The sequence below is a fragment of the Cryptomeria japonica genome, chromosome 4, assembly GCF_030272615.1.
Source record: "Cryptomeria japonica chromosome 4, Sugi_1.0, whole genome shotgun sequence".
NCBI classification, from domain to species: Eukaryota; Viridiplantae; Streptophyta; class Pinopsida; order Cupressales; family Cupressaceae; genus Cryptomeria; species Cryptomeria japonica.
The window spans coordinates 336,405,692-336,424,656 of record NC_081408.1 but is presented as its reverse complement, the minus strand read 5'-3'; the positions used below and the strand labels follow the sequence as shown (position 1 = coordinate 336,424,656).

Here is an 18,965-nt window from a genome sequence, read left to right as displayed (position 1 = left end):
CGACCCATAAATATTATCCAACCAATACATCCACATGATCCAAAGAAACCAATACATTCATTTTCTTCAAACCTTCTACTTTATATCCTATCTTCTTTAAAAAAAAAAAAAGAAAACCGACCACCTTGTCAATCTTCTTATCACCTTATATATATGTAAACAAAAAGAAGATATATTGGAGGGAGAGGAAGAGAGAGGGGATGGAAGGAGGGAGAGAGGGAGAGGAAGAGAGAGGGAAGAGAGAGAGGGAAGAGAGAGAGAGAGAGAGAGAGAGAGAGAGAGGCACCTTGTACATGCTTGAGAGGGGGGAGAGGGAGACAATACACATAGATACACACATATGTGTGTATATATATTTAATATATTATATAATATTATATACATATATATATATATATAAATATTATATATATTTTATTTTTTATATTATATATAAATTATATATAATACGTATATACACATATTATATATATACAATAGAATATTATACACACTCCTAAAATTTAAACAAACTTAGCCTGTACACGCTATTTATAGTAAAAATAGCGCGTATGCTCTTTTTATAGTGCAAATAGTGCGTACACGCTTTTTATAGTAAAAATAGCCCGTACGCGCTTTTTATAGTAAAAATAGCCCGTACGCGCTTTTTATAGTAAAAATAGCGCGTACGCGCTTTTTATAGTAAAAATAGTGCGTATGCGCTTCTTACACCATAAGTACTGCGTACGCACTTTTTATACCATAGGTACCCCGTACGCACTTTTGTCTGTTTAGGCTTGGAAATAGGCTCGGATGACAAAGCTATGGTTTGGAAGTTTGATTTCCCTCCATTTTCCTCCTTTTTGGCATGTTTTATTTTATCAGCTTGGTTTCTCGACTTTGTCATCATCAGGTTTACACATCATCAAGTGGGTATTTCTAAAATTTCCACCATATTTTCACCCATCTTTTGAGTTTTCTAACCATATATTTTTTTAAAAATTTGAACAACAATAACATATTATTATTGAATTTCTTTTACGAGTGTCTCCATAGTTCTCATAGACATACGTGCACCATTTTTTTAATAACTTTTGATATAATTATCGAAATTTTTAAAAAATTATATATTATTGTAGTGAACTTGATTCTTTACAATTTAAAAAAAATAAATTTGCATTTTCAATTTTTTTAGTGCAACTTATGCTTCACGCACAAATAGGTACCTAATTTTTCAGGATGTTCTCTATCAGAAAAATCATAAAAAATAAAATACTTAACAAAAAATTACAAAAAAATATACATCTTCTAGTGCTTACTCTTAAATATCTTTATGCCAAAGGATTTGTTAAAATATTAAATCTAAATATGACTTTTTTGATGCGCACGTCAGACACTATGTTATGTTTTTTTGAAAAAATCAGGGTCTGTTTTTCGTGCGTGAAGGATTTGACCCCCTTAATTTTATCCAATTTTGAAAAAGTTTAGTAGTTTGGAAACTAGATTCAAAGTACTACAATATTTGTTGTTTTATTATCTTCATATTTTGAGTGGATGACTTTCAAATTTTGCCTCCAAGTTCAAGTTCACCTGATTTCAGAAAAAAAGTGTCCACTTATACCCCCTTTTTTGACCACCATCTTTGTGCACTTACCCATAGCTTATGTATGGAACTTTTTGAGATGCATTCTAATGATTGGATCTACTAGTAGTTCTCCTTCTAAAGTTTCTAACTAATATGCCCCAGACCCGAAGACTGTAGTGATGACATATGGACCTAGCCAATTGGATTCAAATTTTCCCTGGTGTTCTTTGTTTGGTTGATTGCGAGGATTTTCTTTGAGAACAAGATCTCCTACCTCAAACGTGTGAGGTTTAACCTTATTAATGTAGGTTTTTCTCATGCGTTGTTGATATGCTTTTAGGTGATTGTAGGCAGCTTGTCACTTTTCATCAAGCATTTCCAAGTCCCGAAGACAGGAGACTCGGTACTCTTCATCAGTAATCAGATTTTGCAAGGATGGTAATTCAACTTCAATAGGCAAGATGGCCTCTGCTCCATATACAAGTGAGTATGGGGTTGTGCCTTTAGGGGTTCGAATGCTAGTTTGACATGCCCATAGTGTAGGATTCAGATGAATGTGCCAATCGCGACCGACATCATTGACTGTCTTCTTTAAGATTTGTAGGATATTCTTGTTTGAGGCTTATGCTTTACCATTTCCTTGTGGGTAATATGGGATGGAGAAATGGTGTTGGATATGAAACTTCTCACAGAGTTTGCAGACATATTGATTTTTGAAAGGAAGCCCATTATTTGTGATGATGGACATCGGTACACCATACCAGAAGATAATGTAGTTTAAGATAAATGAAGCGATCTGCTTGCTAGTTACTTGGGTGAGTGGAATGACTTCGAACCACTTGTTGAAGTAGTCTGTGGTGGTAATGATGAAGTTGTGACCATTGGATGAATTTTACCCACAAGGTCAAGTCCCCACTGACAAAAGGGCCATGTTGTTGCAATGGGTTGCAGTTCTTGTGTTGGTGCATGTATCAAATCTCTGTGTACTTGGCACTTCTTTCATTTCCTGACAAAGTAGTAGGAGTCTTTTTCTAGGGAGGCCCAATAATATCCTACCCTCATGATCTTTTTAGCCAATGAAGGACCACTTGAATGAGCCCCACATATACCTTCATGTACTTCTTCTAAATTTGTGGTCACCTCACCTTTCTCTAAACATCAAAGGAGAGTACCATCGAGACTTCATCCGTATAAGGTTTTGACAATGATAGTGTATCGGTTATTGGCGTATGAAGGGTTTTCGTTGATTGTTTGATTGGTTTGGTGGAAGGATTTGATAACGTAAGTAAGCGTAAAACTCATCATACTATGAGGAATCAGGACCGATGAGTTGACATACCATATCAGATTTTGGGATATCATATGCAGGGATCCAAAGCCGTTCAACTAAGAACTCATAGTGTGTTGAGTTCTATGGAAGATCGAGGAGAGAGGCTATTGTATCCATTGAATCTACAACTGGGTTCTGATCTCAAGGAATCTAATTGAAAGTGATAGCTATAAATAATTCCTTGAAATTATCAACCATTTTTTTGTAAGGCATGAGCTTATCATCCATAGTTTGAATTACTAGTTGTGAATTGCCATAGACCTGTAGCTCCTTTAAGTTCCATTGTACGACCATTCTTAGTCCTATGATCAAGGCTTCATAATTTGTTATGTTATTTGTGCATGTGAATGTGAGCCTATATGATTTGGGAATGCTATCACCTTGAGGTGTGATAAAGAGAATGCCAATGCCTGAACCATGTCTAGTATAGGACCCATAAAAATATAACTTCCATTATTGTGCTTATACGACTGTGAAGATCCCCTCATCTAGAAAATTTCAGATAAGAGGATGGTCTCCTATGAGTGGTGCTTCGATCAACTAATCTGCAATGATCTGCCCTTTGATTTATTTTTGGTCCACATACTCTATGTAATGTCCCTAATTGACTGATGTTCTTAGGAGGTGGCATCTCTATGATTTCTTTTACCTTTGTGGGATCAACCTCAATTCCTTTATTTGAGACAATGTATCCTAGGAGCTTCCCAGAGGTCACTCCAAAGGCACACTTCTTTGGATTGAGGTGGACATTGTATTGTTCCATTCTGGTGAAGATTGTGTCTAGCACAATGAGGTGACCCTCTCTTATCAATGATTTAGATAATAAATCATCCACATAGTTTTCCATTAGTGTATGCATCATGTCATGGAAGATAGTAGTCATTTCCCGTTGATATGTGGCACCTGCATTCTTGAGATTGAATGTCATTACATTCCAACAGTATGTACCCCATAGACATGTAAAAGTTGTTTTGTGTTGATCCTCTGGGGCGATCTTGACCTAGTTGTATCATGAAAATCCATCCATGAGTGATAGTATTGCATGTACCGATGTGAGATCTATGATCATATCAATGTTTGGAAGAGGGACGTCATCCTTAGGACATGCTTTGTTTTGATCTCTAAAATCCATATAGATACAAATGATCCTAGTTGGTTTTGCCACTGGTACAATGTTGGAGATCCATTCTACATAATCAATGGGTCTTATGAAACCCACATCTAATAGCTTTTTGAGTTATGTTTTTACTAACAATGCGATCTAAGGATGCATCTTTCTGAGCTTTTGTTTTACTAGTTTGGCTCCTTCTTCTACTGTCAAATGATGCATTATTAGCTTTGGATCTAGTCCTGGCATATCTGCATAGGACCATGCAAAATTGATTTATCGCTTTTGAAAGAACTCTATAAAATTAGGATCTTCGGTTGGAGTTAATGATTTTGCTAGATGTATTACGTGTGGATTTTATGGTGCCCTTAGATTGACTTCCTTTGTGTCTTCTAGGAGAATAGACGGTCTCTCTTGATTAGTTCTAAAGGGGAGAATGTCAAGCCTTCCATCTTCAGGTGCCTCGGAGAGGTTTTCACCCTTGGATGCATCCTTTATTTTTAATTTTTTGGGATCCAAAAGTGCCACAGTGTGGTTTTCACTAGAGGATCTTGTTTTGATTGTAATATTTTTGTGACTTAAAGGGTTGGCATTCTCTCCAAAGTAAGTACCATTGTTAAGTTCAATAGCATACCCATCTTTTTGATCCCTTCTTGGTATGTTATCACGTAATTCAATAAAGTCTATGATCATGTCATCATTTTGGAAGGTGTTAAGGTATAGAGGATCGAGTTGGTCCCAATCAATGAGTTCAGGGTGGATTATTGGCATTAACTCATCAATAAGGTAGAGTTCATATGATGCATCAATAATGGATAGGATAGAGGAATCAAGGTGATCGTCAGTACTATCCTCTTTGTAATCAGGTTTGGGAGGTGACCTATTTGTTCTTGAAGTATCTTCAGTATCCGAATCCCAAAAGGTTTTGATCCATGCCCCTTCTTCAATGCCTTTGTCTACAAGAGCATCAAGAGAATCCTCTTCAGATTCATGTGAGGCCAAAAAAACCCATTCATATTAATGTGAATCCATCTTGGAATCACTTGGTAGAACTTTGTCACTGTATGTTATAGGGATGTCTACTGATGTGAAAGGTTTGTTGATAACTGTTGTAGGGGTTTTATCTGCCAAGGTTGTTGATGTCGCTTGGGTGTCTGAAGTGGAAAAGAGTTTTATCCCTAGACTGACGGGTTGTCATGCAACATAATTATTTTTCTTGTTTGTTGTATGTGTGGACTTCAATTGAGAAGTGCTTTCATGACTTGGATTTTTTGATTTTGTAGGTTGATTTGCAATGGACACTATCCTCCTTCTGGAAAGGATGAATTTGGAAGTTGTTTGCTTTTGTTTTCTTGTAATCTTGAGCTTAGAAGAGCCTCCTGAACTAGGGTTGAATCTGAGTCCACTTTTAACCCTTGTTTATAACAAGGGTTGCAACAAATCTTGTACACCTTGTTTGTGGTGCTCTTGCAATAACATTCCGATAAGGATATTTGTAGTTGAGACATTTTGATTATCAAGGTCCCTTCAACTAGTTGACTCAGAGACCCTGTTTTTAGTATGAACCCCCTTTTGTGTGTCTTTTGTCTTTGTTTTTCCATTTTCCTTTTTTTCCTTTTATTTTTGTATTATTTTGTGTGTCCTTGTATGTGATTATGTGAGTTAAGATCCTAAGTTTGCAGGCTTGTTCCCTCAAATTTATCATTGTCTTTTTTCCTTATAGTCTTGCCCCACCTCTCTGTCTTTCTCTGTCATAATCTATGATGAGTATGCATGTATAATCATACTCTTGCTAAAGTGGGGGATAAATGTAACATTATAAACCATAACCATGTACAATTAATACCACTATTTGTGCCCCTATCTTAGTGTGACCCATTTTATCTCTCACCCAAGCCTATTTTTTGTCTTTTACCTCAAAATTGGTGTCATCTATTCACATGGTGGTATAAAACTCTATCTTGGGATATGGCACCCTATCTCTACTCTATTCACCTTGTTTTGAGTGGACAAAGGTGCCTGGGGTATCCTTGTCCTAGGACAATGGTTCCTGGGAAGCCTTTCTCCTCCCAAACTGAGCCCAAATTCTAATATCCCTATGCATGTTTCCTTTCCATTGGTTTTGAATCATGATGCCTTAGTTTGACCATTGGAGGTTGGCCTAATCAGGGAAACACCTTGAGAACCCTATGTAAGAGCATTCCTCTAATTCATTTTATCAACACAACATATCATAAGCATTTTTTATCAAGCATTCCAATCATCAAGCTTTGAGCATCAAGGCAACATTTCATCCCAGCATATTCTTCAATAATTATTCAATATGTATACATCACAAAGCATCAAATTACATCAATCATCATGCAAGCATGTGTTTATGATTAGGTCATTCATGTCTTGTCATGTCATGTTATTGTATCAACACTTGTGATCAAATTCAAAGAGCATTATATCATCAACCTTCAATCATCTACAACAAATATGAGGTATAATGTATGTAGCATTTACTTATATATTTTGATTCATTTCAAGGGTTAATTCTGAACTTGGGGTTTGACCTAGGCAAATTCCTATTCTGAACATCTTTCTCTCTTTTACCAGTGCAGGTTATAGGTTTAGAAGCTGTAAATCTGGGATTAGGCAGAATGAATAGAGATGATCATATCTAGATTTTGTAAGCATGAAAAATGGAAGATATGGTTGCCTCGCACACCTCTATCTGAAAAATTTGTAACAAAAGTTATAGGGTAGATTCTAAGCAATATTCTGGTTTCAAACAGGTTAACTTCATCTACATTTGACATTCTAAGGACAAGGCCATCTAGAGTTCCATTATCCTAATTTTTTAGGCTCAAATTTAGTCACAAGTTTTGTTCATCTTTCTCATGTCAAATCTATGTTCACAACTTCGTATCAGACCTACAATTGCTTGTTTATGTTCATTTATGTCACTTTTTCATCTTTATCCCTAGATCTTCACTTTAATACATCTTTTTCAGTATCCAATTCAACTCAAACAAAAAGAGGTGGAATCCAACCATCATTTACCCCTTTTTACATAATTGAGATCTTGAATCTATTGATCCTATCTCTCCTTGATGTAATTCCCTTGTGGAAATAGGTCTAGTTCCTAGTTTACATGAATAAGCTGTGAATACCCTATTTCCTCATATTACACTTGATAATAATATCACTATTTAAGTTGTTGTGGATTCTACTACTTATGAAAAAAAAAGGATACTCTATCTCATGGTTTCCATTCTTCCATGGAACCTATAATATCTTTTCATGTATTGAAGAAGAAAGGATATGCCATGTAAGGGATAACAAAGAAGATTAAAAGACTTAAAAAAGACAAATGATAAGAAGTCTATGTGAGAAGGAAGGATTTATGAAAGATAATAAGAATGAAAGCAATAATTTTTGATGAAGGTGGGGACCATAGTGTTGGAATCAAGGTCACTGAGAGGGGGTAAGTCAGTGTTATGTAATTTTTGACATTATTAACTTGTTCTTTCAAGAACTTAATGCAAATGAACAAAAGAGAGATGTAAAAAACAAAAAGAAATCAACAACAACACCATAACACCAAGATTTATATGTGGAAAAACGACGGTGGGGATGAGACCCATAAGATAATTATACTTAGTTAAAATTATTACAAGGGAATGCATGTGCATGCATTTGGGCACACTTCCTAGAGCTCACTACTCAATTACAAAGCAAGAAGGGCTACAACCCTTGAGAAGGCTCACTGCCTTACAAACAATTACAAAGATCATAAGAGTGAAATGAACTAATGAATAGCATCTACCAATGCCAAATTATAGTTTCGGTTAAGTTCATTATACATATTGTACACACTTCACCTTATACTGCTATGTTCCACTCTTCTACATTAGACCAGAGCAATCCTTCACTTGTGAACGTGGAACTGTGCATATTCGATCAAAACCACTTTCCACATACCTCTATGGATATATAAAATGATCATATCCATTGGTTTTATATATTTTTGCAACATTAAATTAGGTCTTCTACATGTTGGCTTCAAGAACATTATACAAATAATGAAATGAGTATGCATAGTTGACTCGATCCGAACTCCAATGCATATGTGGACCAAAAAGAATTGTCCACATGCTTCCCAAATATCAGCTAAACATCCTTGATCACAAAAACAATCACCAAAATTACCATCAATTCCACACAATGATCAACTGTACAAGTCAACCATATTACACTGTTCAACCCCAAAACCTGTACATCGAATCTTTTGACTTACACGACAATCATCACCGGAGGCTAAGACTTTGGAATAAGGTACTTCAGACATCTGACTATCTTCTTCTAGCTTTGCAACACAAAATATTTAACCAAAATGAAATGTCGATCAAAATATTGCATTCTGACTTCCTGTATAGAAAAATCATGAATTCTGGATAGGATCTTTGACCATAGTTGCCATCAATGACAACACCGAATGACCTACACAGTGTCTCTTGCGAACACATAGTTGTTGAAGGAAATGCAATTTAGGGAGTGATAAACTCAAGAAAAAAAGAAGCCTTTGGTTTTCATGTGTAGGCCTAGATATTTAGCGAAAAGCAAGGGAAGGTCCAAAATTCCTTATTTGTATAGTTATGTCATAAAAGTTTTTTTTTTTGTAATTTCTATAATAGAATCAATATAATAAAAGAGAAATGTCTTTCTACTGATTTTCCAATGTTGTTAATCAATGGGTCATTTCCATTTGTGTATGACATGTTTCTATGTGTATCTTTAGGTTGTATTGTCCATTGGGAGGTGTATATATGCATGTGTGTGTGTGTGCTATTTTTAATTTGTGGCATAATATGGACTATGAAGGTATGCCTTTTATGACTAAGTGAGGGCCTATAGAAATTGGTCAAGTGACTATAACATAACATATTGTACAAAGGTTATGAGTTGCTTCCATTAGTTATGAGAGGTGGTTTGGAGTCAACTGGCATTGTGAATGACAATTGTGTCATTATCTATTTATCATTATTTGTTACTTTAATCTAAAAGTTTAATGAAATGAAATGAACATAAATTTATATCATTTTCTTCTTTGCTAATTTAGAATGGTGGTTAGGTTAGAATCTTCAAGTTTTGGTAGCTCTCCCATTTTCTAGTAAAAGTGTTCCCTCCAATTGGTGTTTCTTACAAGAAAAAATATTTTCTCTATTATAATGGCTACAATAGGTAGCACTGACAAGATTTGACTCTCGTAGGATCATTACAAGAACAAGTTTTAGTTATCTTCTACATATATTTCTTTGCATCATGCTTATTAAAACTTCACTGATAACACACAACTAGCTTAATTTTTATACTCTAGCATACCCTAATTGAACTCTAATGATTGTATTTCTCATATAATGATATATTTAATAAGCCCCTCTTTGAAGAGAGTTAGACTTGACTTGGCTTTAATACAACAAAAAATGGAGTTTCGACACAATTTTTATTTATTTATATATATTCAATTAATTTTTTTTACATGGTTTTATAACTTTCAAGAAAATTAACAACTTCCTACAAATCCAAACTTTGAAATTGAAACTAACATTCACCTATCTAATGCTGACTAAACCTTACTTATCTAATATTAACTAGAACTCTTCTACCTACTCTTTAACAAAGTGCAAACTAATACTTATTTGCTTATACATTTAATCTAACATTCGTGGACCAATTCTTTCAACTCTATGTTCTCTTCCATATGTTCTCTTCCTCTACATTTCTAAATGTTATTAATAGAATGTTTAATATTATATATTACAAATTTTCTAAAATATAAATTATAAAGTATATGCCAAACTTATTACAAATTGATATTTTTTATTATATGTAAAAAATAGTCACCTCTAAAAGTATTCTAATTTAAATATTTGTTAAGTCATATCTAAGCTCACAATTGAAGATTATCTAGAATTTTAAAGATAGTTAATCAGAGGCATTAAAATTTAAAATAATATCCGTTTAAATTTAAAAGGAAGAAGTAGATTCACATTACAATATCAAGAATAAGTGTTATTGAAAAAATACAGAAGTTTGTTGTTTTATAAATACATAAAATTTATGATATTGCATATGGTTACTTTGGTGTATAGAATTGATAGTCACATAGCTCACAGGAACTGGTAGTTGGCTAAATAAAGATAATCCTTCCATGGATATCAATTTTAGTTGTTTGGTATACACACTCATACTTCATTAGGATAAAGAAAGTTCTTTCATGGATTGAGATATGTAATATTTCTCTCTTTATTGAATGTTTGATATTGATCTTTTATCTTTGTTTTGTTGAATGAATTTTTAATATTGAAAATCAGATTTCTCCTGTATTATGGCTTTCTTTTTCATTCATGCTACGAGGAAGAATATTTAATGGGTTGAGATGGTAGAATTAATTTTTACATTTTATCTCTTCTTTTGCACTAAGAACTAATTTACCTTATAAATAATTTTTGGATTTTTTTAATATTTAAAAATATTATAAATATAATATTTTAGGTAAATAGTTAGTATGTTGTGCTAGTTTAGTAAAAATATATATTAAAAATGATTATAAGCATAATTTTAGTGAACATGGTTTAGGTAAATTGTTAGTATGTTGTGTTGGTTTAGGGAAAAAAAAATATTAAAATTGATTATAAATATAATTTTAGATGTTGTGTCAGTTTAGAGAAAAAATATATTAAAAATGGTTATAATATAATTTTAGATGATTTCACATAAATAGTTAGTATGTTGTGTTGGTTTACGAAAAAAATATATATTAAAAATGATAATAAATATAATTCTATGAACATGGTTTCACTTAAATAGTTAGTATTTTATGTTGGTTTAGGAAAAAATAATATTTAAAATGATTATATATATTATTCTAGTGAATATGTTTTTAAATAAATAGTTAGTATGTTGTGTTGGTTTAGTCAAAATTTTATATTAAAAATGATTATAAATTAGCTAGTAAGTATGTTATTGTGTTGGTTCAAAAAAAATATATATTAAAATTTATTATAGATATAGCTCTAGTGATCAAGACCCATGTGTGTTAGTAAAAAAAAAAACATATATTAAAATTAATTATAAATATAGCTCTAGTGATCAAGACCCATGTGATATTAGTCAAATGAGCTCTCAACAAAAGAGGTATCAACTTAGATTTGTGATCCTACATTAGATTAAAAAAATGATATGCGTGCATTTAGATTGAAGAGATCAAACCAATTAATTCTTACCTTTACTTACCAAAATAGGTTTTCCCATGGATATGATTAATATAATTTCTTTTTGGAATATTTAATATTTCAATAACATGTACTTGTCAAGTTTGCAATGATTCCCTTGCATGTGTATGCTTGATATAAGTTGAAGGGATGTGCTTGATAATGGTTGATAAATATCAGCCTTCATGACCTCTCTTGTGTGTTTACACATGTTATGTGCTCATCAAATAATAGAAATTAAATGGGATACTCTTGGGACATTGGATCATTTGCAAGGACACAATGTGGTGGCTTTTGTGTGTTAAGTGACTAGTAGTTGGGTGCTTGATTGTGGTCAATGGGACATAATGTGGTGGATTTTGTCTAATAAGTATACTGTGAATCCGGAACTCACTGATTGGCAATGGATCTGATTGGTCCTTGTGATGGGATGGAATGTCTTGTACCTTGATGACATGGATTCACTTTTTGTTTTGTAAATGATAAAATATTGAGCGGTTAAGGTTAACATTTTAAGTCAAGTTTGTCTTATGTGTGGATGCAAAGTTACATGTTGTGGTCATTTTCTTACCACCATTGATGCAATATGGGTTCTAATAGTTGCCTACTGAATATGCTCTGACTTGTCAAACTGTACTTGCTAGATTATATTTTGGACAAATATACACCTATTATAAAACACTTTGGATGTGTACATGTGTGATACATTTGATTATAGCATCTGATAATATTTATAACATATTTTTACTACTTGACAGCTCCACTGTGAGTCTTAAAACCCTTCATAGATATCCTCACTTCATGTCCCCACTCCACTAGTGACTCGTCTCCCTTATACATGTCATATTATAATGATTTGTGTTAAAACATACAGCATAAAATAATTTTCCATATTTATATTGTGTAAGACATGCATAACATTTACCATTGTGTAGTATTTTAAACGTTCTTAACATACTCATGTTGAGCAGTTTAACATCAACATTAAAAAAGAAGTTAAAAGTACTACAGATGAGATGATAAGAGAATGAACAAAGGTCTCTTCTTATAAAAAGCAGGTCGTTTCAGATTCAACTTTGTCTTCACTAATTGTTTTTCACGATCATTCAAAATTTGCTTTACGAAGGAGCAAATTCTTCTTCATTGCAGCAAAATCTTCTTCACGATCACGCAAGATCTTCTTCGTTGCGGCAAGTTCCTCCTCAAGATCACTCGAAATTTTCTTCACTACAGCTAATTCTTGTTCAGGGTTACTTAAACCCCCCTTCGTTGCAGATAATTCCTTTTCACGATCACTCAAATCCTTCTTCTTTAAAGCTAACTCCTTCTCCATTGCAGTGAAAGCATTTTCACGATCATTGAAATCCTTCTTCACTGTATCTAATTCCTTTTCACGATCACTCAAACCCTTCTTCGCTGTTTCTAGTTCTTTTCCAAGAGCAGTCAAAGTCCTCTTCATTTCAGCTGGATCTTGTTCAGTTCTCCTCTCGCCCACTGATAATTCCTTATTCGACGCCATCTCTACCTTCTTGGGTACAGCAGAGTCAGACTGTTCTCCACATCCCATATGAGCTAATAAAACCCACACTTGACTCAGAAATTCTCCTCCTGCAGCCACGCAATCTGCATGATATATTGCCTTATTGTACAACGCCATGTATATTACCAACTTACCCCAATACTCCGCCAATAACTTCCACCTATCACCTTCTTGTTTCTTCAGCAGCTGGTGAGCTAGTTTGGCCCCGGAGCCTAACAGATCATCATTCTTTTTGCTGCCTAACAGATATTCAGGATTTTTGTGAATAATACTGCCCAAGGTAAGTTTGTCCAGAAGTTGGTTCACAAGTTGCATGTATACAATCCTTGCCATCTTGGGGTGGAGAGGCAAAAGATGGGGGCGTGACATTAGCAGATATGCGCAGTACCTCGACAGTGTTATACTCCACTTAACATTCTTCTCAGTCAGCTCTCTCTGTGGAGCCAATTTTTCCTCTGTCTCGTTCTTCTGGGGCAATTCTTTCTTAGTCTCTATTCTCTTCGAGTCACATAAAGTGGTAGCTATATGCCATATCAGAATGACCTCCTCCAGATTGACATGCGACTTCAATACCTCCTGGATTTCAGTTTCTCCTTGAAACAGATCCTTCTCAAAGTTGTAAAATTTCTGTTTGCATTGTTCAGTACTATTCTCCTCAGAACATGCCTTTTTGAGGATTTTAAAAATGAAGTCTTTGAGATCATCTTCGACAGGCACGTTGTTGGCATGCCATATTTTGGTGTACCAGCTTACAATAGATCTCTCTGGCTTGGGGAAAAGTCCAGCCAACTTACACATTATAGGAGACGAATTAAGCCAAGTCTCTATCAGGCAGTGTTGCGGAATTTGGTTGCTCCAGTATCTATCTCCCCCAACAACCTCGCTCAAGTATCTATTTCCTCCACTACTAAATTCCTGAAACTTGCTTATCACAACCATGGTAATCTTTATCACCTGAAATCTGCAAAATCCGCTCCAGCTTTCTTGGCGCCTATATGCCACAACATAAGCACAAATTAAATGGACCCTGGTCCAGTCGGACACTATGACTCGCCATATCTGAAAGACCTCAACCACAAACGCTACTGAAATCAAAACGTATGTCACCATCCTCTGTGCTTGTCTGGTTTCTTTCTCTCCCAAAATCAGATACCCTGCCGCTCCCATTAGAGTAATGTTGAGAAAGCGCAGAACCATTCCCCACTTAGTGAACCATGGGTTGCTGTACTTGGAGAAGAGAGCATCGTACATGAATTTTAACTCCATCTCTACAATTCTGAATGCCTCTCCTCCACTACGGTTAACCCAAAAAGCTCTGGTCTCCTTCCAATCCCCCTCAACAAAAAAATACAAACTCCCAAACCTCCGCTTATACATTTTGAACAACGCATGGGAAAGGCAGAGCTCGTACCCTCTGTCTGTAACAAATCTCCGCTTATCGTCCTTCTCAACCTTACCAGCCTGCTCAACATCCTCAATAGTTACTATGTCTTTTTCTTTCAGTGAAGACATCTGTAACTCTTCTTTTGTCCTCCCTTTCCGTGAAGACGACGCCTGCTTCTGTTCTATCATTCTTTCCACTTTATCCTCTCCCATAACAACATATATGCGTTCTTGTGCAACACATTTTATCTCCATACATTTAGAAATTGGCAGACTTGACATAACGATTCGAGGATAACTGCCATACCTCAAAGCAAGTGTCCTTTCGCCATACTTAAGGAATCCTACAAGCAGTAGAAGAATAGCAGCAGCCAATGAACGGAGTTTCATTGATGATGCATAAATGACATACACTGCCACACAAACTTGATAAACCATATTGAATCCATGTCTCATCCACAGCTCATTATCAGCCATGGAGTAAGCAGTTATAGCATCTGGTCCCCCTAAATGAATCAGTAACACTGGAGCCCATATTCCATAAATCTCCTTCCGATCGCTGTGCATCATGATCCCAAGTGCAGAAGTAGCCACAGCATCCGCAGAAATGTAGGCTCCCCAAACAAGAAAACGCAAGGTACCACTTGAAGTAAGATATCTGCGTGCACCCAGAACAACCAGAACAAGCTGCAACATCATGCTAGTGAGTACTAAAATCCTTACCAGCCATTGTACTCGAATATGGAGCCCAAAATCATGCAACGCAGTCCACGCAGAATACTTTCCAGCACAGATGGCCTCGTAAACAAGAACAGACATTGTGGTTCAATAGAAAAAATCAAAGCACACACACCCAATCCTCATGGTAACCTGCAGCTTTATAGATGCCATTTTGATTTTAATGAAAACTTTAATCCCAATGCTGATTTTTTCATTGAATATATATAGATATATCGTTAAACAAGAATTTGTAGAAGATATAAGATATTGCTCGATGAAATAAGATAATTTTTTTTTTTTGATATGTTTAAAAGATCAAATTAATTATTAATATTTAACTGATAAAAGTTTTTAATATTTAAATAGAGCTACAGAAAAAGCTAAACATGAGAAACAACCAAGTTAACCTTTCATCCATATAGCCAAACAAAGTATCATCTTTAAAAATTCACCTCCTATCAAGATTGATTGATTTAAAATTTTATTCTTTTCTTCATGGAAAAGAAAATGGACAATTCCAGAAGAATCATAAAAAGTCGAGACCAAAGAAAATGCTGAAGACTTCGTCTTGAGATAAGCATATTGTTTGCTTTGAAGACATGAAATGACCCACCAAACCATCTTAGCTGTAGCTTTATAGATGATGCCCTCCTTTTAAGATTCACAAAGTTTTGAACAAAATAATTTAATAAAATAAATAAATCAATCTCTTCATCAGATAAGGACATCTTCTGATTCTTTCATGCTTGGTAAGAGCTCGTTTTGAGAGAAGTTTTCACTCACTCGAAGAAAGCTTTTTTTTCCCTTTTTCTTAATACTACCTAGAAATTATACATAAGTTTTATGCTTATATTGGTATAATTCATATATATATATATAAATTAGGTGAAAATAAGAAGATATCAAATTTAGTAATGGAAATGTGTAAGTAAATTATATAGAAAATGATTGTATTTCACTTGATAGTTAACAAAAATACAAGTGAATATTGATTTCAAATATTCTTAAAAATATCTTTCTTTCTAAAACCATTTACTAAACGTTTTCTTTTAAATCTTTGTTAATTCAAAGAACAAGTTTACATGTCAATGGACCTATGATCATAGTTGTATACCCATGCTCGAAATATGTGTAACATTCTATTCTAAAACTTGATCTAATGTGTAGTTCCTTTCCTTTCCTTTCCTTTCTTGAAAGTTGACTAGTTTTATTAATAAGTATCTTTTTAGTTTATTATACAACTTAGTTGTGATGATGACATTATACCTTAATGAACCATTTGAAATCAAACAATATCAAATACATTAGACAAGTGTCTACAATGTAAATTATTAATAACTTTTAATAGATCACATCAAAGTGTGTCACTATTAATATCTCATTTAAAATGATTGAATTCTTGATTTGTTGAAGATGATTAGAATTATATTAAATATCTTTAAATAATAGCACACAAGTCTGGACTGATTTTTTTAGTGGCTAATATTCATCAATTGGCTATTTATGGAAATTTGGGAATCAAAATTTGGCTAATAGTTCAATTTTTAGGGTGACCTAAATCATCACATTTTAATTAAATAATTTAGTCTTATAGATTGGAAAATTTTGAGAAAATGAATGAAACATTAACACAATCAAAGTGAATCACAAACTTAAACAATTATGCTAAAATTTCCTAATCTAACCAATAAAGACATTGAAACAAAATACAAAACATAAAATGATGTCACCATAGCATTCCTTCAATGTGGCTCCATTGTTCTTCATTTCTCCTCTAATTTGATGTAGCTCTCATTGTGCAAGTGCAATTATGAATGAAAGCAAGGATGATATCAAGGATACTAGAAATGCAATTCTAAGATTAAATAATTTTGATAAAATGATAATGCTAAATCTAGATGATTGCTAGATAATTTGAAAGAGTAACAATGAACGAAAAGTTAGATTATTCGAATGAAGAATGAGGTCTCAATTAATACACGTAGTGCCCCTCCACGATTCATCTTTCTTTTATGCATCGATAGACTTTATGAACCTAGTTTAGACTCTTTTTATTATGCTTTTGGTTGATACTTATGGATTTATTATATATGTTAGATGCTTACAGTTTGATGCTAGACATCACATATTAATAGTTTATATATTATGGTTTTATGTGGATGATAATATAATCGAAACTATTGTGATGGCTGGACATATGTTTGGTTACTTATGAGCACCCATTGTATGGATGTGGTGGTTTATATTTACTTGTGGCAATATCATGCTATGAGCTAACCTTATTTCATACTTATATTGGATATGGTGATGATGTTATTAAGGATGCTTTGTTATCATGATTGTATTATGTTGTGGTCGTGGAAGAGATTATGTTATACCACTCGTTTACAAGAAGGGTGTGATGTTGTGATTCTCTTCCACCTATTTGATTATTTTATGTTATATGTGATGTATATGTTGGTGTGGTGCAGGATCGACGGTACTAGACATCAACTCCACTTGGTTTCCTAGGCCTGAATGTGTCTCTAATCCCAATGGTAAGTTTATTGGAGGTGATATGAGACCCTATCACAAACTCTAGGCTTAGTTGGTACCTTGTCAATCTTAGTGTCTTCGCTATAGTTGCCTTGTTAGTTGTTATGCGGTATATTATATAATCTTATGTTGGGATGCTTTGTGGAGTTGTGGTATAAATTAAATTATTAATTAATTGATTTATATAGTTATTAACATTAATTAATTATTATGATTAATATTAATAGAGATACATTCATTTTGTTGGAGTTTATAATATATCAATGTTCATTTTGTGGGATTCACACTTGATTGAGCATTTATCTTATTTGGGCATTTGATTTAGTGATTTATCAGTTATCAATTTATTTAGTTATTTATTTAATTGGTTATTTCTTTTATTGTTTAACCCTTTTATTTATTTATTTTATTATTTATTTACTTACCCTCTTTTACTATTGGCTTTTGGAAGTTACATTTGGTTAATGATATTATTTAATTTAATTTTTATTTGGATTCTTGGGAATGGTTGGTAACTTTATTATTATGTTTTCATTGTTTTTTATTTGGGCTTTGGCGAGGTATGCTTTTTGGGGATAATTTATAAATATGAATTTTTGAGATTGGTGTGAGGTTCTTTTTGGCTTGAAATTATTGTAATTTTTGAGTTTGGTTTCGAGATGAATTTTCCTACGAATGCTTGAGGATTGGAGCTAGAATTTGGTTTTTATTTGTTGTTGTGATTGAGTGGAGAGAGTTTGTTAGATTTTGGTTGGCAACTTCATATTTCTTCTTCAATTTCCTTTGTCCATTTCTTCATTTCCATGTCATTGGATTTGAATCCCTCCTTATAGCATTTTGATTTTATGGAAAGATTGTATGCACCATGATTGTTGGAAAGGAAGTGTGATTTTTGTGTGAGTTGAAGATATGTTCCTATGTTAAAACATTATCATGGTTTTATTTCTTTGATTTTGGGTATATGAAGCCATTTGGACCTTTATCGCCATATAGTTTCTTGAGTTTTTGGTTCAAAATATTTGAATTCATTTCCTTGGGAGATATCGTTTGTATTGTGATTCTAAGTTTTGATTTCAAAATTTTGGATTGTTGAGAATGAGTTTCCTATATGATGTCGAGAAGAAGTTTTGTGCGATGTCGAGAGAAACTTGCCCTGTTCTAGTTTATTGTATTCCTTATTATGTTGTAAGCTTATACTTTGTGGTCAAACACCTTATGATTTTTTGTTGGTGTGTTAGTTTGTGTTCAAGCCTTTTTTAGACTTAATCATTTTAATTTTTGTTTGCATCTGAGTCATTTTGGCTCTTAGTTGCATATGACATATTTTGGTGAAGATATGCGCTAAATTTTTTATTGTACGTGCTATTCTATTATGCAAATGCACAACTTTATTTTGAAAATGTGTTAGACTGGGTTGTATATGCGCCATTTGATATTTTGTGTATTTTCTATTTTGTTATTTAAATGTGCTAATTTGGTTAATATATTTGTCACCGTGTGTCATGAAAGCACTGTTTTGAGTC

The 18,965-nt window shown here is 33.6% G+C and overlaps 1 protein-coding gene across 1 annotated transcript; it reads right to left on the bottom strand.

Moving 5' to 3' along the window:
* Positions 1-12,318: 12,318 nt before the first annotated feature.
* Positions 12,319-15,006, bottom strand: LOC131875124 (uncharacterized). Its single transcript, XM_059219151.1, has one exon. It carries the CDS (start codon positions 15,004-15,006, stop codon positions 12,367-12,369), a length of 2,640 nt encoding a protein of 879 aa, XP_059075134.1. The 3' UTR covers positions 12,319-12,366.
* Positions 15,007-18,965: the final 3,959 nt, after the last annotated feature.

What these genes read in the sequence shown, in the direction of transcription:
- LOC131875124 (XM_059219151.1), bottom strand. Translation starts at nt 15,006, where the DNA reads ATGTCTGTTCTTGTTTACGAGGCCATCTGTGCTGGAAAGTATTCTGCG.